The 24,347-nt window shown below is 29.3% G+C and overlaps 3 protein-coding genes across 7 annotated transcripts; 2 read left to right on the top strand and 1 right to left on the bottom strand.

Annotated features, from left to right (window-relative positions):
* The first annotated feature begins 1,039 nt into the window (after positions 1-1,039).
* On the top strand, positions 1,040-19,247 carry Cep164 (centrosomal protein 164). Of its 3 annotated transcripts, XM_072910911.1 has the most exons (11): positions 1,040-1,279; positions 4,154-4,402; positions 7,389-8,195; positions 8,498-9,360; positions 9,655-10,074; positions 11,032-11,354; positions 12,951-13,372; positions 14,575-14,747; positions 14,978-15,209; positions 15,632-15,826; positions 16,085-19,247. In XM_072910911.1, exons 1-11 carry the CDS (start codon positions 1,201-1,203, stop codon positions 16,330-16,332), a joined length of 4,011 nt encoding a protein of 1,336 aa, XP_072767012.1. In that variant the 5' UTR covers positions 1,040-1,200; the 3' UTR covers positions 16,333-19,247. The 3 variants fall into 3 exon arrangements, with proteins under 3 accessions (XP_072767012.1, XP_072767013.1, XP_072767014.1); XM_072910912.1 differs by lacking the exon at positions 4,154-4,402; XM_072910913.1 differs by lacking the exon at positions 16,085-19,247 and having other exon boundaries at positions 15,613-15,747.
* Positions 18,821-20,728, bottom strand: LOC140676156 (uncharacterized). The gene is made up of 4 exons (XM_072910917.1): positions 20,575-20,728; positions 19,589-19,842; positions 19,386-19,496; positions 18,821-19,084 (listed from the first exon to the last, which is right to left on the bottom strand). Exons 1-4 carry the CDS (start codon positions 20,651-20,653, stop codon positions 18,821-18,823), a joined length of 708 nt encoding a protein of 235 aa, XP_072767018.1. The 5' UTR covers positions 20,654-20,728.
* On the top strand, positions 20,718-23,040 carry LOC140676155 (uncharacterized). 3 transcript variants are annotated; one of them, XM_072910914.1, is made up of 4 exons: positions 20,718-20,841; positions 22,084-22,260; positions 22,452-22,738; positions 22,831-23,040. In XM_072910914.1, the coding sequence occupies exons 2-4, from the start codon at positions 22,095-22,097 to the stop codon at positions 22,966-22,968; spliced, it is 591 nt and encodes a 196-aa protein (XP_072767015.1). In that variant the 5' UTR covers positions 20,718-20,841; positions 22,084-22,094; the 3' UTR covers positions 22,969-23,040. The 3 variants fall into 3 exon arrangements, with proteins under 3 accessions (XP_072767015.1, XP_072767016.1, XP_072767017.1); XM_072910915.1 differs by lacking the exon at positions 20,718-20,841 and adding an exon at positions 20,895-21,034; XM_072910916.1 differs by lacking the exon at positions 20,718-20,841 and adding an exon at positions 21,723-21,801.
* The last annotated feature ends 1,307 nt before the right edge of the window (positions 23,041-24,347 follow it).

Consider the following 24,347-nt stretch of genomic DNA (forward strand, 5'->3'; position numbering starts at 1 on the left):
ATTAAAACCTTTTCTATTATTTGTTATTAATATTTGTAGGTTATTTTTAATTAAAAATATATGATTTATATTTTGTTGGACTATGAACAAAAAATCTATAAATATTTATGTAGTGTGTACATTTATGTATGTCGTATGCATAGATAATACATTTCTTACTTTACTGACTCAGTTGGCTTTATTATTTGTAGTCGATAAAGAGACATTTCAGTATATATGTATATTGATATATCCTTAACAGCACACATATTCAAAAAACATGTTTTAACATTCTATGAATCTCTTATAATCATTTTTTAAACATGTGTGCTGTTAGGGATATATTAATTAATAACACACAACATAAAAATATTTCTATTAGTATTGAAAAGAATATACATGTAAAATGAGAAATATAATTTTAAAATCTTTAAAGTTAAAATTAAAATCATATTGTTTCTGATATATAGACATTGATTTAAAAAGAAAGAAAGAGATGTTTAACATTATTTGTCACCTCTATTAGTATAAGTTAAATTAAGTTCAGTATGACAATTAATGTAATTGTCTTGATAAATATCTCTTGTTAAAATGCATTTTTAAATAACATTTTATTAATCACACAATAATTTAATTACGTTAATCAAGTTTATATATATTATAATTAAAAAAAGAATTATTGAAATATTATTTTTACACCTGTTTACATTATTTAATCTTTGTTTTTTGCACACGTTATATAATCGATATTATCGATAAGGGTGATAGAATTGAAGATGTGTTATCATGTTATCGACTGTTCATCTTTACGAGAGCGCGCTTTAAGAGTGTTTGATACATTGATTGATTTCTATCTGAGAAATCTGCAAAAAGATGTTTTCGAACATTTTTTATACACATCTACGATCATTGACAGCATTTCTTATCAGGCCAGCTGATTCCTTAGTTGACAATCGGAGGCGCGATCGGCGCGCCTCTTTATGTCCCTCTTTCTCTCTCTCTCTCTCTCTCTTCTCCCCTTCCTTTTCTACCACCACCTACGTTCAAGTTGAATTCAACATTGACCGCCGACAAGCAAGCCTCGCGCAGTGCAAAAGGCGCGCACGTATCGCCGCGTTATGAAAAAATGAATTGGCCCGTCAATCTGTCTCGTGTATTATCGTGTGCGTAATCGCGTAATGCCAACATCACGTTCATGGGGTGTCGGGGTGCCGCGTTAGCATGAGCATTTCTCAAGACAGCGCCGCTACGATCGTGTGCAGGGAGGTTTTCGACGAGACGTCTCATCCGACGAACGAAGGTACGTATGTATGACAGATGATCAAATTTGCGGAATTTGTGTGTTTCTTTTTCCATCACCCATAAATCGTCGCATCAGCGAATCCAGATCGGATTGAACTCGCCGATTATTGGAGCGACGTTTACCTAGAGACGGGGCGTTCATTGTTAAACTGATCGATGTTACGTCGTTTCTTTCCGTAACATCTTATGTCCTTCAAATATGTTAATTTTACATGGCTTTTGTCGAGTATGCGTGAATTTTGTGTCGCCTTTTCTGCATGAATGATTAAAATACACCGTGCTAACGAATTAAACCTGACTTGGTATTACTGGAAAATTTTGGTCAAAAAATCTATTACATCCATATGCATATTGTAGACATTTTGCTTTCTGAATTATTCTTACAATAGTAATCATAAAAATTGACTTAGGCTTTCCAAAGGCTCTTTTAAGTTACATATCTAAAGCCGGTTCCATACAACATAGTCAATATACCAATGTTGGCCAATATTGTTCATATCCTGATTTTGTTAATTGTATAAATGCAACTTTTTTCATTTATAATTGAAACTTTAAATGTTAAATTTCTTCTCTATTTCTAAATATTGTTGTATATATATTCATACAATTACTCGCACATTTATCGGTCACTCAGATTCGCAAGAAATGGCGAAAAAACTTCATAGTCCTGTAAAAACAAAGTAAACATGCCCTGCCTTAAAGAAACTTGCCATTCAAAATCAGTCTGAAAAGAAGTGGTAGCATAAAAGAGATCCGGTAGCAAGAAGTTTCCTTGTTTATTTACATCACACCAGGCGGGAATACCGAGCCCGTTCCCCAGAGCCGCGCGCGCTCCGAAAAATCAATAATTCGCAGTGCGGTGAAAGTTTTGTCGTAGCATTCGACCATCTCTATGTCACTTCAGACGAATAAACTCATTTTGGTCATCGGCCAAAACTTTTCATACCTCTTACGGAATTTAGAACGACGATTTTTCTCCCTAAAATTTTCATCCACGAGGCTCAACTTGCTTGCGAGTAGCTGAAATCACATTCGACCGAATCGACAAAATGAAAACCAACACTTTAACCGGCGGAGTTGGAGGGCAGATGGTGGCTCTGTGGTCTTGTCCCCCATACGGCAGCCATCACATCACCTGTCCAGCCGTTGGGGTTGATGGAATTTTTTATCGAGGTCGTTTACACTTGTGACGCTTTTTCGTGACCCCTTACAGCAAGTAGCAATCTTGCATTTATGACTCTACGACTTCACGATGTTTGACCTAAGGCTACAAGCGGTCATTTTCATCCCTTTTCCAGAGTTTGACCGTTCTTAATTAATATGAAAAAATATTTTGAATTGGATAGCACTTTAAACGTCTATCTAATAGATGATAGTTTACATTGTGAAAGAATTGAATGTATGTTATGTCATTTACGAGCGGATAGAGTTTTTGTACAAATTTTAAATAATATTCTTAATGATTTTATTTTCATGTTTTCTAAAATATCAATTATTTTTTGTTTGCTGTATTTTACAGAAAATATATACGTATATATATTAAAGTATTAATATATATATAATATAATATTCTTTATTACTAAAGGTTAAAAAATTAATAAAGATCAAAACAAAGCACAATTACTTATTAATCAGGATTTAATCAAATTGAAAATTAATGTAATACTATGTATATTCTTTTGAAGTTAAATGAATTAATATAAAATTAATATACGTTTTTTTTAAATTTATTCCGTTTTTTAATTTAAATATTATAAATCAAATATTATTGTCTCAAAGATGCAACATTTTACATTAAATGTAATATAAAATTATCAAAAAGACATTAAAAATAAAATTATCAAAATTTTTATTCACATTTATTGCTGTTGAACAATTTATCTGTGGTGAAAAGGAAATATGTATTACGCATATCTAAAGTTAGAATTTTTATCTATTTTGCATATCACGTGCGTAGCAAGTAGCAAGCGTGTTAAATATCTGATAATTTTGATAATGGAGAGAAATAATATTTACATAATTATTTTATATCAATAAAAGGTTTATATTTTGTTTTATATTTTTGTACCTTTATATTATTCTAAGTTAAAATATAAAGAATTAATATACGTAGATATGTTAATCAATCATTAAATTTAATTATTGATATGTGTATTTCTTCTGTAAAAAAACTAACACTCTTGAATTAATAATTTTATTTTAATAACCAACATGTTAAATGACCATACGCGCATCTTGTCTTTACAATATTTTCCATGAAAAGAGCTTTATGCTTTAATACTTTTAACCTGTGATCAATGAATTGTACAATTTATGTGAGCTCGATATAATAAGAAAGCAAGGATAACTTCTTTCTAGCTATTTAAGTTACAAGGGAATTATTAATAAATTATGCTGTGTACTGGATAACATTGTATCACAAACATAAACTATTAAGTAAACATTATCTCAAACTGCATCGAAAACTTTCTCTTTTTTCGTCCATTAAGGCATTTGAAATGACTTTTATATTGAAATTGCTACAAAATATAAAAAGATTTTATTTTATAAAGGAAGAAGAAATTTTATATATATTTATATATTTCTACTTAAAAATATTTTATAGCTATTATAATAATAGATAAAATTTTATTAATTTAGCTTTATTAATAGAAATCTTATTCGTACATTTGTAAGTTGCTTATTAATACAGAAATATTTTCTATAAAAGACAAAAGAGAAGGGTGCATATAATCAATTAATCAAATAAAATTCTCTTATTCCAACTTTATCAAATAATATCGCAGAAATATCGATTGCTTAACCAACAACAAGACCTGTATTGTGCTTAGTGACATACTAATCGATTAATCAGCGAACAACGGAATTCCAGAGTTACTGGATTATGCAAAACGTCTGGGAATTGATCCCGATGCGGAACCGCACCTTCTGGACTTGGCCCGCGAGGGTCTTATGGCGGCCCTGCCCAAAGGTTGGTCCCCATGTTTTCACGAGGCTAGTGGTGCCTGGTATTATTACCAGGCATCCACAGGCACTACTACCTGGGAACATCCCCTTGACGCAGTTTACAGAGGACTTGTGGAGCAGGCTAGATCCGGCAACAAGAGGCAAATGAGCCTTGGTACGCGCATAATGATTCATGTTTGTTTTATTATCTTGATTGAATGGGATTATAACACAGCCGGCTATATTTTAGTATATTCATTTCTTTATATTTCCTATTTGTAATTTTGCCCTTATGCTGTTCCATGTTTTTTTCTTAAATTATGGTATTTTAATGTACGATTGTGGTAGTAGCATGACGCTGGAAAGGAGTATGTTATATTACTTATTCTTGAGGTATTACTAATGATGTTTTTAATATATTTTTAAACAATATCACATTTTAACAATATAACAAAATTTTTATTTTGCTTCTATTTAAAAAAAACTTTTCTCTTATTTAGATAAATCTTTATTTTTCTTATCTTTTTAGCCTATACAGAATTTTCCATTAAAATGGAACATACTGTAAAATATTACATATTTATATGTAAGATTATATTACACTGTATTAAACACTGTAGAAGTGAATAAAATAATATTAGATGTTACATTCTTTTTTATTAATGATTGAGGATATACAATGAGTATTTTATTGAGAGTAATTTTTATATTATAAATTAACTTATTATAAATTAATAAATAAATTATAAATAACTCTTATTTATTCAGAATAATTTATTATAAATTATACAAGAGATATAATCATAAAAAATGATTGCAAGAACTCTTTGTCTTTTATATACTTTAAAAAGGCTTTCATATTTAAACACATGGTTTTTCAACCATGATGATTTAATCATTGTTATCCATTTGTTTGTTGGATTGATTCAATTCGAACCTTGACATTATTGCAATTAACGTAATGTAATAATGTTTACCATAAGCCGCTTTTGTCTAAATGATGACTGTTTCAGTCATTTTCCCTGGAGATTAAGTAATTTAATTTACAAGTCGGTGTTATACTCATGCATGCTGTACATTTGCTGCCTAATTCTCGGTATTGTTAGTACATTATAGTCCAAATGCTTCATCAGTAATCAGTAAAGTGGTGCAACTTGGCAGTGTAAAATGCGCCTCTGGCTTTGCATCAAAATTACGAAAAGCGCGGCCATATTTTTAGATTCTTCCGCAAAGTATCGGCCATGAATATCACATTGCGACTGTTAGCGAGAATTTAATGCAGTGTCTCTCAACTTTATGATATAGCAAGTGTCTTCCACATTTAATGAATATTTAGTGCTTTCAGTTTTTCTATATATTCACATAATATATTTTTTAAAATTTACAAATATATACAATTTGTATATAATTTGTATATAATTTGTATATAATTTGTATAACTTGTATATAATTTGTATATAATTTGTATAATTTGTATATAATTTGTATAATTTGTATATAATTTATACATAATTTGTATATATATATATATATATATACAAATTAGTATATATATATATATATATATATATATATATATATATATATACAAATTAGTGCTATCTTGTATTGAAAACTATTTGCATGCAATTTTTCTTTATCAATTTAAGCGTAAACTGCTGTAAAAAGTGATAGAAATAATAACGTTTAGGAATTATTTCTGCACGATTAGTTTACAATAATGTTATACTAATTAATAATATAAATCACATATTGATTGTTTGCTTTTTAGTTGAAAATATGTGTGCAATAAAATACAAGTAAATTAATATTACATATATTTAATTTACAAATTAAAAAAATATTAATAAAATAAAATTAATTTATTATACAACAATATACAAATAATACTTTACAATATATAATGCCACACACGTTTTGAAAGAATTAAATAGTACAAGGACAATTATCGTAGTTCTATTTCTGTTCTGTTTATTTGTGATAACTTTACAATAATTTTCTTATCTACATTTATTTTCCGAATCAGAATAGCTCGTTAAAAAGCAGTATTTTCCAGTATTCGACTTAACGAATGGAATCTATGCAATTTATAGGCGTTACGTAAATGAATAACAACTTTAAGACCTTGAAGCACCGACTTCGAATGCTTGCGGTCGCTCTGCATTTTTTTTGCAATAATTATAAAGATCAATTTATGACGCGTGTTTATGTAATTGAACGTTTGTCGCTGAGACATATGCAATTATATTTTTAATTTTAACCTGTATGATTTTTTTATTTAAAAATCAATACATTCTGAAAAAAGAACAATTATCTTCTCAACTAACAATTACAATCTTCATTGAAATTTTTATGTGTACTTTTTTGTAACAGAAATCGAAACTAAAAATATAACCTTTAAATATTTTTAAAATATTTATAAAAAATTATAAAATTATAGTATATTTAAGCCAGTACATAAATATATTTTAATATATTCGATCCTTTTTTCAGCCACAATAATGTTCGTGCGATTTGGTACTTAGCTTTTAATAAATGTAGTTTTAGTACTTTTTTAAAAATTTACTTTTATCAGCGAAACATAAACATTTTTAAATATAAACTTAAATGTAAATATTTTGCTCCGGTTTATTAATTCAAAATTTAACTGAACTCGAAAGATTGTATTAAAAATAGTAAAAAGGCCTGTAACTTTATTATAATTTTTATTACAATTTTTTATTTTGAAATTTTAATTAATTTATAATTTTTATTATAATTTTATTTAGTTAATAATTAACTTTTGACTATAGACTTTACTAAAATTCAAACAAGTTCAGCTGTTAAAAGAGTTGTAATTGTATTTGAAGATTATGAAAAGAGTATATTTTAAGTATTGACTCGCATACGCAAGTTAATATCTGTGAAAACTTGTTATTCACATATATTTACAATAGGGTCTTCTTAAATTTTGATATCTTTCCACACCTTTCTTCTTTCACAAATATTAGCCGCGCCCTTCCCATGTTATCTGATGACCAATCTTAATTTTATTTTATCTTTATGTTTTAATATATTTAAAGGCATCTATATATATAATTTATATCTGTAAAAAATTCTATTAAATATAACAAGAAATATAATAATCAATAAAAACAAACAAATTATTTTTCATGCTGTAGAAGAAGATTCAAAGACTACAGCAAAGGATCTTGAGTCTCATGAGGACGCAACCTTACCAAAAGAAACTTTGAAGGAAATCCCGAAAGAAACTGCTACCCCGAAGGAAACTGCTAAAGAAACTAACCATCCAAAACCTGGCATGGCGGGAACCAAAATTCCTATGAAACTGGCGCCTTTACGGAAAATCGAAAGAATCGACGGCTCGCGTAAAAGAGATCGTCCCTCGTCCTTCGATAGGCTCCAATCAAGAAGAGAAAGTGATTCGAAATCTGACAATATATTGTCCTTGTCCAGCGATCGGGCTAGCAGAGATTACACAAACTTGAAATTTCAAGATCCAAAATTTTATGAATGTCCAAAATTACTGGACAAAACAGATACAATCGCAACAACAACCACAACAACAACACCTGCAAAGAAAGAGCTTGACTTGAAAGAAGTATTAAAGAGATCCGAATCGTTGAGTCCGTGGCACGAGAAAGATTGGGAACAGTTATCTAGCAAGTTTAGTTCCGAAGAAAATATCATTGATATCGATAAATTTAGTGCCAGCACTCTAGCCAGACCAGAAAAGCCCGAGAAGTTCGACAAAGAAAAGCATCCAAGCCAGTTAGGCCAACAAAAGGAATTGACTCTCAGTGGTGGCGGTTCGATGTTTTTAAAAAGTAACAGGAGCAGAGATAACACACCTAGCCAAGATGGCAACAAATTGGAGGACTTTCAGGCATTGATAATCTCCGACGAAATTAATAATACTGCCGGAGATAGGCCCAAATCCATTCTAAGAGAGAAACAATTAGATGATGGTAAGAGAGTGATATATATTCCAGAATATAATTTCTTAGAATAGTTTTTTTACTTAAATATTTATTATAGAGTTTTTAATAATTTTCTGTACATATAAAAAATATATACTCTACTTAAAATTGAGAAATATTTTTATTCTTTTGAAAATTAAAGTATTTACTTTTTAACGAGTAGGAAATAACAATTTAAGCATACATATATATAGATAAAACAAAAATTTTAAATAACATTTTTAATTCTTTAGTTAATAATACAATTTTGTTAACAGTTATTATCTGATTTTTTTTTCGATTCTGAATAGACGATCGACCGCTGGACGAGGAACGCAAAAGCGTGCGGTTTGATTTGGAAAAGGAAATCAACTTTAATTTCACGTATTCAGAGTCCGAGGACGACTGGGAGTCTGAGTCTGAAGATAAGAATCCGCGAATATCGGCTGTGATTAGCAATAAAGTTACTGGTTCTATTTTATCACCGCTGAAACCAACTTTGCAAAGTTCTGAAGACAACAATGAAGACAACAAAAACGATTATTCCGACGAGAAAGATTGGGATAAAATGGATTCAGAGATCAACAAACAACGTCTGCCTTTGGAGAAGATCGAGTCCATGTCGAAAAATACAAAGATAGTTGGTAAGAGATTTCTCGTGCAAAACGTTTCCGAGAACGAGCATCATAGTCAGATGACGAGGAATAATCTAGAAACGGACAATAGTATCGATTATTTGCCTAACAAATTAAGTGAGAAAGTGAAAAATATTGATTTAGTGTCGAAAAGCGAAACAGATTGCAGCACTGCAAAAAGCAGTGATTCCGATGAGATACGCAGAACAAGATCAATTATTGAAAAGGCAAAACACGTGACAAACCGCTTATCAAATTGGCAACTTGAAGACGATGAATCGTCTGATATGTCAAAAGTCAGTCAGCAAAAGGAGCGATTTGTTAGACCTAGATTAGAATATTCTCGAAGTGTTGACGATATGAAAGTAAAGATGAACAGAGAATACGAGAAAGAAATTGAAGCTTTCAAGATCGAGCTCGAAGTTAAATTACAAGAAAAGAAAAGGGAACTTGAAGAAAATTTTGTACAGCAGAAGCTTTTAATGCAACAATTTTTGGATCAAAGATTAGAAGAGTTGAAGCAGGAAATGGCTCAAAAGGTATCTGGACTATTTTTATTACATTCGTAAATTCTTGGGAAATGTAATGTAAATTATGAATTTTTTTTATTTGATAAAGAAAATTCTCTCATAAGTAAATTATTATTTTTCTTAAGATAAATATTACTATGATTTATTATTATTGTTAATTAAATTTATATTTTTTTGCTGTTTGTAATTTTTAATTCAAGAATTTTTCAAAAATGATGTTATCTCTTTTTTTAATTTAACAAGTGAGATGTTAAAATAGATCTTATCACAGATTTTATCCAAATCTATCAATTCTTTTTATAGGAAGAGCAGGAAATTCAAGCATTGATTACTGAAATGGATCAAGCTAGAATAGAGAACTTGAAGAAAGTCCGTTCAGAGCTGGAAGTCTGTTATGAGAAAGAAAGACAAGAAATATTGACCAACTTGAAAACAGAGCTTGATGAGAGAAAAAGAGAGCTTTTGGAGCTAAGGAATCAGGAGATGGGCAAACTGGAGAACGAACACGAGCGTGATCTGGGAGAGGAAAAGCTCGCAAAGCTAAATGAGTATGAGCTGAGAAAGCAGCAGACCGAAAGTATCGAAATGCTAAAAAAAGAATTAGAAAAAGAACTCGAAGATTTGCGAAACGAATTAAGAATGCAACAACGAGAGAAAATTACTAAATTCACTGAAGATCACGAGCAATGCCTAGCTGAAATTCTTCGTGATTTTAGAATGGATGTGAGTAGTTAAGATGTGTTAAATAACGTAGATTTATTTTATTATAAAGATTATAGAAATTTTTGGAAGGAAAGGTTTATTACGAGTAAAAATTTTAATCAAATAAAAAAAAAAACAATTTTTATCTTTATAAATTCTTAGTATTTTATAAATTCTTAGAGTATCTGATTTCCCATATAAATTAAAATCTAGAAAAATATAATTATGTTTTGGATAACAATTTTTATAGTCTTTAAAGAAAAAAGTATATATAAAAATGTTATAGTTTACTCTTCTTCTATACAAATTTTAAGATTTTATTATAGAAACTAGATATTTAAGAGCCAACGCAACAATTCTATGTGCAATAATCAATATTTACAATTCTATGTGCAATAATCAATATTCCATAAATATATCATAACTTTTCAAAAACATGATTAGTAAAAATTATTTATTTCATAATTTTAATATTTAAAATTTAAGATCTCTTTAGAAAATAGAAAAAAACACAATTAACAACTTTTTATTTAAAAATTTTTATATTATAATTACGTCCTTTAATGAATAAATTTGCTAATTATATGAAAATCTTAAGTAAAAATACTGTATGAGATCTTAAGAGAAAGATATAATAATAAAGATATTATAATACATGTATAATAAATTATTACGTTTGTTCCTATGTTTAAAATTTTTATTTCTCTTACATCATATTATTACGGAACTATAATATTATTATAATATATCCATTACACTACAAAAATAATAATGCATACATTTACAATAGACTGAAAAATAAACTATAATATTTTTCCCACAAGAAAAATATTTTAAGCGTATGTATAATTTAAAAAACTCATAAAATTAAATATTAATGACGTTCACAAAGATGATCAATGGACACGTTCTTCAATCGTGATCGATGCTCACAACCGAGAAGATATTGTAAATAATTTATCTGTTGTGATATTATAGGAGGCTCTCGCTCGTAAAATGTACAAAGAACGATTGGAAGAAATTCGCGCGGATTTCGCTCGAGAAACGGAAAAAGAGGCAAGGAAACAGACCGATCGAGTTCTTCAGGATAGCATAGATTTTGAAAAGATGCGTTGTGAAAAGCGGCTGCTGCAGGACAAGTATACAGCATTAAAAGAAAAGTACATGAAATTGAAAAACGATGTTCGCCTCGCGGTTGAGAGAAGAAGCAGGAGAAAAGAAGGATATACCACGGCCTCGGAGACCGAGAGATCAACATCCACCAGGACGAAGACAGACAGGACCGAGTCGTCGGAACAAAAGTAAGTTTTATTTACTTACATAAATGAAAAAATCAACTTATAATTTCATATATCTAACAATATTTGCATGGCTGAAATAGGTTTCCAAAACTGTATAAAAAAAAGTTGATTGTGATTAAACAAGAGAATTACTAGATGGTCCGAAACTTTAAGGACAAATAATAATATTTACGTAATTGATATTTTTAAAATATAGATATACATATAAATATGTATATATTAAGAAGATAGATATGTAAGTTTTAAATAAGTAGATAAAAAATAATTATATAATATTTAATTTCTACTTTCTTGATCTATTTCAGCATACGTTTAACATATAATAATAAAAAAAATTTCTATTGATATTTTCTATCAGCTTTGTTCGTAATTAACAATAATAGTCATAATGTAATAATTAACCTGTAATTTAAGAATTACTTAATACAAGCACAGCCTTGCGTACAGCACAAGCATGCCATTTCATGTTATATCTCATTGATATTTTTCTTCTTAATGTAATCACTTGATGTTTTTACGGTAATTAGCGAGAAATCAACAACTTATATACATATTAAAATAATATATAAAAAATTTGCTTTATGTTTAATGATTATATTATGTGCTATATATGCGTGAAGCAACCACACAGGAGCTTACAAGAAAACCAACCACCGCAGAATGACGAACGCGAATCTTGCTGATAATAAGCTCGCAGCTTCTTATCAGTAATGCTGATTTCGAAATGTTGTCTGCTACAGTAGGTCTGTTCTTTATTACTGAATTGACTGCACTAGTTCGGAACGTATCTTTTTGTCTTCATTTTGTAAGAGAATAAGAACCTTTTTGAACTATCACAGCCAGTTCAGCGATAAAGAACAGACCTAGTGTATATGCTACCTTCATTACACGCTGCGGCAACGGACAACGAAGACCATCATCACTGCTTCTTATCTTATCGATAATCATATTCCGATTATAGGAGATCGACCTACGATCGCGCCGCGTAGTGACAAGTCTGTTATTCGCGGATAACGCGAAGGGATGAGTATACGAAAGCTCTCCGATGCTTCGTGGCTAGTCTTTGTATAGACGTCTATATGGTGATTGTTAAAGTCGCCACAATGTATAATACTAAAATGTTACAATATTACAAGATAGGGAAAAAACATTGATACCTTTAAATATCACGGAAATAGTATGCATTATGGAAAAAAAATATTTTATATAAAAATTGTATGTTATTAATTAATGTATTAAATGAGCAAAACAGTTTGACATCTTATGTGGAGTCGATTGTGTTGAAACGTCGACCTTTTATACAGAATGTCCCAGGTCGTTCGATGGTACAGTAATCCCGGGACATTCTGTATATAAAAAGAAACATAATCAATTCGATCAACAGATGTATTATTCTCGCTAATTTCTGTATTGAAACATTAATGTTGCACGTTCATTTTCGATCTATCATTCTCATCAGTACCTTCGCAGTCTATATCATCAGTTTGCCGAGCGCCTCACGGCGTGTGTTCCGATTAAACGGACTGTGAAGGTGCTTCGTCATGTTCATGCGATTTGCCCTAATGTCTGGCTATAGGCCTTAAATCGTGCTCGCAGTACTCCGCTGAAGAACGCGAGCTCGAGCCCAGTGACAAGCGCGAAATCGCAGGAGGGGCAGAGTACGAGCGAACAAGTCGGAGAGCAAAACGATCCGGACAATTCGAGAGGTCAGAGAGCGACCGCGGGGTTTCAGAAACACCCAACCGCCGTCTCTGACTCGAAGAGCGCAGCAAAATTTGAGTCTGACGACACCACCACCGCCAGCGAGACGAACACTAACATGATGATGAAGAAGAAGAAGAGCTTTAGTAAGAAAGTCGCTTCGAGCGCGGGTCGCTCGAGCGGTGGCAATAACAACAACCCTATGGAGAACCCCGTGGAAAATATCAGGAAGCAGCTAAAAAAGCTGGAAGATCTTGGCGATCAGCTGCCGAGCAACGAAACGGCCTATACAGTGCGATATCCTTTCCAAGATAAAGGTGATTGTTTTAAATCTATCTCGCGCGTCGTTACTTTCAATCTATTTCCGAGTCAATATAGATTTTGCTCACAAAGTCCCTAAAGATTTAGAATCAGGTCAGATCAGGTATGGTCACAGATTGAAAAATAACGTTTTCTTTTAAAATACATATATAACTTTGTCGGCAAACGACAATTTATTCTTTTCAATGTGATATTCTCCAGAGCATACACGGAGTGTCTCCACTTTTTCTTAACTTTTTTTTAGATAAATATTAAAATTTGAACAACAAGATTTATTATCGTAAAACATAAAACTCTAATAACGCTGAACAGTTATAGAAAAAGTCAATTTCACTTGTAAAATAAATAATCTTTTCTTGTAATGTTTCGTAGATAGCATTGTACATTATCTTTTTAAAAAGTACAGTTTTAATGTGAGTTTAACGCTATCCTTCAAGCTGTTGTAATAGATTGTAAGATAATATTGAATTTAAAACTTTTGAAAAATATAAATGACGTTTTATATCGTACTTTACGATGTTAGAAAAAAATTGTATTAATAATTAAAGAGATTTACCTATTTGTAAATAAGCATATTTTTTTATTAAATTTATACTCTGTCTCTTTTATATGAATATTATTCTAGCTTTTTTATATTTGTATTTTTTCTCTCTTTCTCTTTTACTCTCTTTTTATTTTTCTTAAAATATTACGAAATGATTTGTACAAATAGTATACATATATATGTATAATGTATATGTATTTTGATTATTTTTTATTGTATTAATTTGAATATTTTTTCGGCACTGTTATTATTAATTGCATACCCCGATTCTGTAAATGTAAATAATTCAACTTCAACAAACTAGTAATATTTAATTCTCTTAGAATCGCAGTATATATTATATCTCGTTATTTGTATCTATTATTCCTATCAATATAGAATATATCTACGATTATGTTTTATATATATTATTTCTTTTCTGTTCTCCATAGGATTATATACACTTTACTTTGGTTAATCTGGCTTATATCTTTCGACTTACTCGTAAGTGCACCATTAGTTTTGCTTTCGCACGCTGTATTCACAAATCCTGTCATTTCCCTCTCATTATTTTCATATTATGCTTTAAACATATAAAGCTTAAGACTTACTATTAATTATAATTAGAGATAAGACTTTGCCTCAAATCGAAAATGATTATGCTTTCTCTTACAGCGCCGGCGAATGTCTCTTCGGAGTTGGAATTCTTCCGACATCGGATCCACGTGGAGAGGGACTCGGTGAGGAGGGCTCGCGAAGCGCTGAGACAACAGAGAAGTGCCTTTCAGGGTAGGCAAAGAGCTTGGAAACAACGGAGTGCAATGGCTACTCTGGAACAATTGGTGCAGGTATTATTATTATCAATTATGAATTAAAATTTGTAGCTTAAGTATGTAACTATTGTTTAAATACGTAAATATTTTTGATATTATTTAAATAGTACATAATATCTATAATAATCACCATTATTGCGACCATACTCTAAATATTTCCATTTTTTAATATTATATAAAAGAAATCTGAAGAAAAGATAATATTATTGATTAGAAATAAAGAAGTCTTAAATATTAATCCGCAGGAGGAACGCGAGCTTTCTGATATGGAAGTGAGTTTGCATCGCACTAGAAGCCTTTTGGGTGAAAAGGTCATTCATCTAAGACACCTGGAACAGTCTTTGGAACGAGTGGCAAACGACAAGCGAAATGAAAACGACGCGTCTTCCATAAAAAATGATGAAATGACCCTGAGCGATATGTCGAGCGCCAGCAGCGGTTTCAGCTCGACTGATTTGGGAACTGACACTTTTATAGGTATGTTGCAAAGATAAAGTTTCAAAATTATACATAAGTTATTTCTTAAGATATTTTAAATTTTAAATAACATAAACAAAATAATAAATTAATAAAAATATATTTTATTTATAACTATTATGTCATATTTAAATTAATGTTTATAATTTTTAATTGTCGCGCGTGTAATTTGCTTACAAGTTTGTTAAATATGTGTATATATATATATATATATATATATATATATATATATATATATATATGCCTATTACTGTCAATTTCTTAAAGAAACAAAAAAAATCGTGTTTATAAATTACAACGAAAAAAAGTATAGTTTATAAATTAGAAAAGAGATAAAATTGTATCCAACGTGATGCATAATTACTACACGAATGACAGCATAAATATGCGTTATATTGTATAGTCTGTTGTTGGAAATCTAGATAAGCCAGATCATTATCAAGAATCTACTGAAATCATCGCAAGTTTAGAAAACTTGAACTCAGAAATTCGAGAGATTTGGGATGTCTTAAATAAACGTCAAGATAGCAACATACCCCCAACACCTGCTCTTATGTATTCTTATTTGCGATGGTTGCGGTTTCATCATCTCACCGCGCAACCTAACAGCATGCAAGGTAAAGAAAGTGAAATATATATGTACTGTACGTAACAATTTAAATTAATATTGTTGCAAGCCAACGTAAGATGTCTCCAAAGTAATTTTAATTTCATATATGATTTTATCTGCTATTCGGATATTTATAATATACAAAATAATATTATTTTATACATTATTTGTAAATGCACTATTTTTGTTTATAATATGATTTTTTTATTTTTATTTTTTTTTTTTATTTGAAAAAAATGGAATATATATGTTTATATCTTTTTAGGTGCCTTTGGTACACCCAACATACAATCCAACATTTTATCTCAATTAACCGCTGCGCAGCCTCCTACTACCACAACTCAGAATATTATCGCTCAATATGGCCCTAATAGTGGCTTTACCACAAGCGTTGGTACTGTCGAGAGAAACGCTTCGAATTTGATGGAAAGGACCAGAAACCTAAGAGACTGGCTACGTCAAGCTCGTATCGAAACTAGTGACCTGATTAGTCCGGGTCAAGCAACCCTCTAAATTAACGTCCAGAAAAAAGAAATTCGCTCTTTTTCCAAATCTTTTTTCTTCTGCAAAGTTATTCTCAATTAATCGTATGACTTGAATCAAATATTAATTGAAAGTATAATATTGTTATTACTTAATTAGTGATAATTAATTAGCGTAACACTTTATTTATAGGATAGCTTATTGTGCAATGTACTTCTCAAGTCTATTTATTTTACATGATTAGAAATTAGTTGGAAACAATTTTTCGACTTCTCATTAGAAATTGTCAAATCCTTTTAAAATAATAATCCTATTCTACACATGAATATATATATACATATATATATATTCCCGATTTGTACGGATTTCAAATTTGCGCTCGCTTGCTGCTCCGAATCTTGTTTCCTACGTTACTGAATAGACGATCAAAACTATCAAGAATATTGTATGTGTCATTGTGCGATAAATAATTCACGTGTGAGAGAGAATAAAGTTAAATGCATGTAATTTCCAATTATCATTTATATAGAGCACTGTTCTCTAATTATTTGAACTTTAGTTATGGATTTAATTAATTACTTTTTGATAAAGTTGTGATTGGGTCAAATAATTTGATTATACGTTCCTCAAATCTTATAATCGACACTGCAGAACATATTGCATAATTTATAAATAAATTCAAATTCAATTCAAATAAAGCGTCTCAAATGACGAGACTTTTACCTCCTTGAGTTTTTTAGAACGAAATATTGTGAATAAACAAAAAGTAAATATTGTTTTACACGATATTAAAAAGAATTAAGAAATTATCTTAGACAAGTTAGTGTCCTCTTTTGTCTTCCAGCGTATTTTGAACTTAATCAACTCTACTTTTAGCATAAGCATATCTATGCACGATGACACATGTGCTTTCGATAAATAAACTTTATATATATATATATATATTATGCTGTATACGTGTAAAGCTTGTAAATTTGATATAGGGTGGATGCATACGTGCGTATCTATGAATGGAATACGTTGTGGAACACGTTTGTAAATACGTATTTCGATATAGATATATTATCAAAGTTAAGAGAGAAAAAGATATCTCTTTCATGCGATACAATGCATATTATAATGTACGATAATGCATGATATAACGACCCATTTCTTCGATAGCCTGTTGATTCTCTGTATATTTTTGAGATTTCGATTAGAATATGTAACATGTGTGCGTATGCGCATGTGTTGTAATATAACTATATTATACATATATTAATCTAAAAATATTAAACGCCTTTGTGCGAAGAATATGGTACATCGTATATTATAGTTGATCGTGCGCGATATTCTAATAACTACCGAATCACTTGTGATTTTATGAAACTTGAATCAAAAACATATAGACATTCTATCATAATATATTTATAATATACTTTATAGAAGACTTTATAGATTTCTATAATTTATATCTCTTTTATACATAAGCCAAATTTTGGATACTTATGTTGAATATGCGCATTGTTTGGGCGATAAGAAAACTGATAAGATGTATGCGTAAGATGTTGCTAGTATTTTTGAAGACTATTATTATAATACGATTGTGAATATCGCGCGCAATCGTGGCAAAAATGCCTCTATGCTTATTCAGTCATTTTTCAAATGCCAAAACTTCTCTTAATTAGCAAATGCTAAACATCACACTATATACATCATGTAAATTATATATATTATAAATAGAAAATATTGAACATATGCCAAACATTTTTTGATGTCGATCGAATTCACCCAGTGACGATTACTTCGATGTATTGACTTTGGACAACTCTTAGAGAAAGATGATGATATAACCACATAGCATATATATATATATAGTGTCACAATATCGTGATCTCATTAAATGTATGATGTAGACTAATTGACGGTTGTACACTTTGGAAGATGTAGATATAATGTTGAACTGAATAATTAGACTTTATGTAATTTTTCATTTGTGTTAAAAAAGTCGAAATTATGAAGAGAATCTTCTTTCATTAAAAAATATATAATTAATACTAGTAAAACTTTTATTTTTAGATTACGAAAAACAATGTTTCCCGAATTTGGAACACTTAGTGAACAGATACGTGGTAAATATACGCAAAAATACATATTTCAGACGCAAGACTGCGTGAGATAACATTATACATTTTTATACTTAACTTTTGTGCCATACATTATGTCGAAGATGATTAATAATAATAGCTTTCGACGAGAATTCTAAACATTAATTGCAAAGAATTATAAAGCAATATGAATAAAAGAATCTATATGGAATGTACAATTATATAATATAATATATTTATCACTTTTTGTTATTTCTATATTCTTGTTTTATATATATTAATATAAAAAAAGAAAGAAAAAAATTTCTGTCTCATTCCGAAATCAGTATAATGCGCTGTTGGAAATGTTTAATGATCTTGCACAATTACCTCAGGAATCTTTGAATTTCCTGATAAGAAATTTTATTTTTTCCTCGCAACGATAATTGTTATTACGATGGAAATAAATTACAATCAATATGATTATCCTCGCATTCGTCGCTGTTTGTTTCAAATTCCTCTTTAGATGGTAGCCAAGCGATTAATCGATGCATGTAATTCTGCGATTTATTATTAAGAGAATTTTGCGCCGCTCTTATGACCGGAGATGATTTGCATACCAATAATCTAATACAAGCAGAATCAGGACCAGCCATTCTTGCTATCAGCTGATTTGGTAGATTCGGATTCCTTGCTTGATCGACTAAATTTCGAATCTATTAAAACAGAATTAAAAAATGTGTTGCAATTGGACTGCATTCTCTTATATTATAAATGTACTTTAATTTTAATTTTAGATTAATTTTAGGTTGTAATGTGCAATATAATATATTTAATATTAACTATATGAATTGTACATGTAATAGAATTTTTATATTATTTAAACTTTATTTAAAATTATACAAATTTTAGGTTTATTAGGAAAATTAATTAAAAACTTGAATAAATTAAATATAATCAATCTTTCCAACCGTTTAAATCAGAATATAAATCAGATTCTTCACGTTTACAACTTACTTTTTCATTTTTACTTTCTAAAGTAAATTGTAAAGGATCCCAAGCAACTTCTTCGTCATCTATATTTTTGCCGATATTATTTTGTGATTTTAATCCAAAAAGCGAACTTATCTGTTAAAAGAAGAGAAACATGTTCATTGTGGTATAAATGTAAAAAAATACTGTTACTGGACATTGCATATAATATTGCATATAATATTTACCATTTGTGCAAGAAATATAACACTGTTGATTGCGATTGCTGCGACTTTTTGCGAATCAAGTCCAATGAGATGAAAGAATGCAGAAACGAGATTTGAAGGACCAAATGGCTGTTTTGCATCATTATTTTCATCCTCACCACGCTTTTGCTTTTGTTTGTGGCCTAAACTCTTAGATACTAAATCGGCGATATCCTTAGCTGTTTCCAAATAATTACTTGCGTACTGCAATCCTGTTTTTATTTTATCGAGAACATCTGGAATTAAAACATACAATAATTATTTCTATAATACAATTTATCTACAATATCAATTTTTTTTAAGGTAATTTGTAAAATATTTTTGCAATAAATGTTAATTTTCTGAAATATTTTTTCGCGTAAAAAGGCCATGTTCAGAACCGCTGAAATGAGAATTCTAAGAATCATTGCATTTTAAGAGACAGGATATTCAATGCACAAATTAGAGATATAAGTATGCAACACAGAAAAAAGAAGCATGTGTCCAGAATGACAAGATAGCGAAGAGAGAAAGAGAGAGACGAAAGACTGCCTGACAGGAGACCGCCGGGTAGACCGCTTAAGCGATGGAGGGATTTTGTTGGACTTCAACATCCCAAAAGGCACCCTGACTATGAGAAACAAGCTAGCCTAATACAAGAAGAAGAAGATTTCTTTCTGATTCAAAGCCAAAAAATGTGAAATTTATCTTTCATTTATTTTTTATGATTTTACGCTGTCTTGTTTATTTTAAATATATCAATATTAAATCATTGCTAATATGTGTAATAATTTTTTATTAAATATTTTATATTATTTAATTCATTGAGAACGAATTTAATGAACTATAATATATTATCTACACGTCTATATTATACATTACATATACATATAATAGACATATATTATACATATTAAATAATACAACATATCACAGCACAACAATTTAGAAAGTAACACAGATTACTTTTTCACAAAAAAATCTCTCACCTTCGGTTTGTGCGAGTTGCACATTATTAAATATAGTTATCCAAATAACGCAAAAGAGGAGACACGAGATATTCGACATTTCGTTGATTCTAGCTGTCCAACAGTACTGAGACTATCGAGGATTTTCTTAAAGCAGATCATAACGGGTGTTGCGCGTTAATTGTGCGTTTATTTCTATTCCGCTGCGTCTTCAACGGAGCTCCAGTTGAGTCGCCTGTTGTCGTTCTTCTTGCTTCGCCAGCCAAGCGCAAGGAAACGGCATTTGCAGTATGTTTTGCGGCATAATTTAGTCATATTCCTGTTAGAAGTCAGTAGAAAGGTTCAGACAAAAGTGCTAGAAGTAACAGCTCAAGTTTGCATAGTTATCATTGTCCTAATTATAGAATCTGTTCGAAAAGTGTTTAATATATTAAACAGAAGTTACTTATTTGCTGTCAGAAGTGAAATATTTAAAGAAAGCGTATATATAATAATAAATATTTTTTAACAAGTTACATTAGAATACAATAGAGATCAAATAAATAGAATCAACAAAATAATCAAAGTGTAAACAAATATAAGAGAGACGTAATAAAATCTAAAATATGTGATTTTTTTGTGCTAAACTAACAATGTAAAATAAAATTTTATGCAAAACTTGTTTTCAAAAAGAAGGGCTTGAAAATTCGGATAATTAATAACATATTTATGTCTTTTCATGCTTCAACGATCTCTAATAATTTTATATTATCTTGATAGCGACTATTAATACCTATATAAATAAATATGATAATCTAATTTTCTATTTAATCAAACAACTTAAAATATTTAAATTACTAAAGAAAAAAAATACAGAAGAGAAAAATGAAGAGAGAGAGAGAGAGAGAGAGAGAGAGAGAGAGAGCAAGAGAAAGAGCAAATTATGTATAAATTATCAAAATAAATAAATTAAAAGTATTTTTTTTTAAATTGTGTTTTTTGATACAATTATCACTAGTAGTGAGATAAAAAAAATCGATAATTTAAGATTGAACATTATTTAAATTTAAAATGCGTTTTTCTCTTCTATCAGTTTTCAATTTCTAAAATCAATTTTTTTCTCGAAAGTAAAATATCGTAAGAAAAAATTTTATTTTACATTCTTAAATCACATTCTTTTCAGTTGTACATTTTTTGACAAATCTTATATACCGAGATGTCAAAACTGATATTAAAAACAGGAATGGAGTGATTCTACGAAAAAAAATCGTAAATGTATATATAAAATGTATAAAATGTATAATATTACATAAAACTTTTTTTACTATTACCAATATCAAAAGGACACTTCGGAGTTAATCAGAATTCTTTACTTTTTATGGACATTATTTTATCTTAAAAATTGTTTAAAGCATTGCCCGTTTCGTCATAATTATGTTCTTTATCTTAATTTTTGCTATTAAATATTTTATTTTTTGATGTAGCATCACCCTCTTTCTGCTTTTACCATTCTTCTAGAACACGATATTTTATCTTATCCATGAATTTCAGAATATTTAGCTATGTATTGCAGTTTGCTAATATTTTATGCATCTTGCATTTTAAAAATGGCGGCATCCGGGGAACAATCATCTTTATATGTGGATGAGGTTCGCAGTTTAAGTGAATTGCCGTTGGATAAACTGATCCAAATAAAATCTTCCCTTGGCAGCGCAGGAACCTTATATGGTAAACTTATCATTATAAATGTTTCGTTAAATATATTTTACAATTAACAAAATTATTTTTTAATATTCTTACTTATATATTATTACTTAATATTATTATATTATTAAAAATATTTAATACATTATTAAAAAATAATATTGAAAATATATATATTCAATTTTATTCTCAATCTATTTTTACATTATTTGCAGATATTACTGATGAAAATGAAAACGCGCGCGAAGATGTATCTAATAGAAGATTATCCCTGACAATGCCAAGGGCTTTGCCATTAAGAAGGAGTAACAAGAAGCCTATGCGGCGATATGAGGAGCACTATGATGAAAAAGGCAAGGACTCGAAGATTTCAAAGATCTTCCAATTGGCAGTAACTGCGCTTTCATTTCTCGCATTTGGCGGTTACCTTCTTACACTTATAATAACAGCAATTCGTCGCAATATGGCTAATAATTCAAGCGGGAATGTCGTAGTATTTTCGGTAAGATACAAAATTTTTATATATTTCTAAAAAATTATTTATTTTTTAAAAGTTTTTTTTAGAAAACTGCTAATGCTAATTATTTTTTCTAGAATCTGCAAAGTCTACAGAAATTTAATCGTCCTAAGCGTAACATTTTAATATTCGATCCAATGGAGAACAATTTTGAAACTGACAAACTTTATGAAGGAATGATTATGCTTTCAAGAAGTTATGCCTTGTACAATTGATTAAAAACCATATAACCATATAAAAGCAATATATTATAGAACAATTTATTATTTATATATATTTATTATAGTAGCAAAAATATAAGAATTATTACACCAAACTAATATAAATTAAGTCAATTATTATATTTATAAAAAAATAAAACAGATCTATGTAAAATGTTAATTTTTTATAACAATTATTGTAATAAAGTGTTATTTTTGTTTATTTATTAAATCAATTATTACTTTAATGGATAAAATCAATATGTATATATAGTATCATAATAGAATTTGATATCAAATTAACTATTTAAAATTAAAAGCCAACAGTATAATTAAAACGACCAAACTAGCCAAAAATTCTTTATTTAATCACACAACATTTCGACTATCTGATTGTGGTTCTTTTCAAGTGTCATTAAAAAGACAATAGGTACAAATGAATACAAATTAATAATAAATTAAGTGAAGACAATAAATGTAATAAAATCGATTAGAGACAAAATTAATTAATACGTACATTCAAATAAACCAAAAGATGTAAAATAACGTGTTATAAACGTGAAAAACAATTAAACATTTCGCTGATGTGAGATATTAATAAAATTAACACAGTAAAGAAACACGTCAATCTGTAATTAGCAAATACAGATCAGAATTTGGACATGAATTTAAATGGAATAGTCCAGGCATGAACATAACGAAAAATTTGTCAAAAAGAGAGAAATAGCGGAAATGTTTTTTATCAAGAAATTTAACAACACAATTAACCTGCAAAGAGACACTGAAAATCTAAATAATATTTACGACAAGATAATAGGTCGTTTAAAATGTTTTTAAAAATTGACAGTTTAGTTTTAAGATTCGTTCTGACAAGACGTGTTTCTTTACTGTGTTAGTTTTATCTTATTAATATCTCACATCAGCGAAATGTTTAATTGTTTTTCACGTTTACAACACGTTATTTTACATCTTTTGGTTTATTTGAATGTACGTACTAATTAATTTTGTCTTTAATCGATTTTATTACATTTATTGTCTGCACTTAATTTATTATTAATTTGTATTTATTTGTACCTATTGTCTTTTTAGTGACACTTGAAAAGGACCACAATCAGATAGTCGAAACGTTGTGTGATTAAATAAAGAATTTTTGGCTAGTTTGGTCGTTTTAATTATACTGTTGGCTTTTAATCAAGTACTAGCAATTTTAATCTAATAACCTTATTTAAAATTAAATTTTTTATAATTAATTTTCAAAAGAGTTTTCTCTAGTTTTACAGTTGATTAAGATAAGAATTATTTGCGTCGATAGATTAACTGAATTTGAAGAGAGCTTATCATGCAAATCTGACAGACTCTTGAAAATCCTAAAACCTAATAAAATCGAATAGAGG

Source organism: Anoplolepis gracilipes, chromosome 2 (genome assembly GCF_047496725.1).
Source record: "Anoplolepis gracilipes chromosome 2, ASM4749672v1, whole genome shotgun sequence".
Taxonomy (NCBI): domain Eukaryota; kingdom Metazoa; phylum Arthropoda; class Insecta; order Hymenoptera; family Formicidae; genus Anoplolepis; species Anoplolepis gracilipes.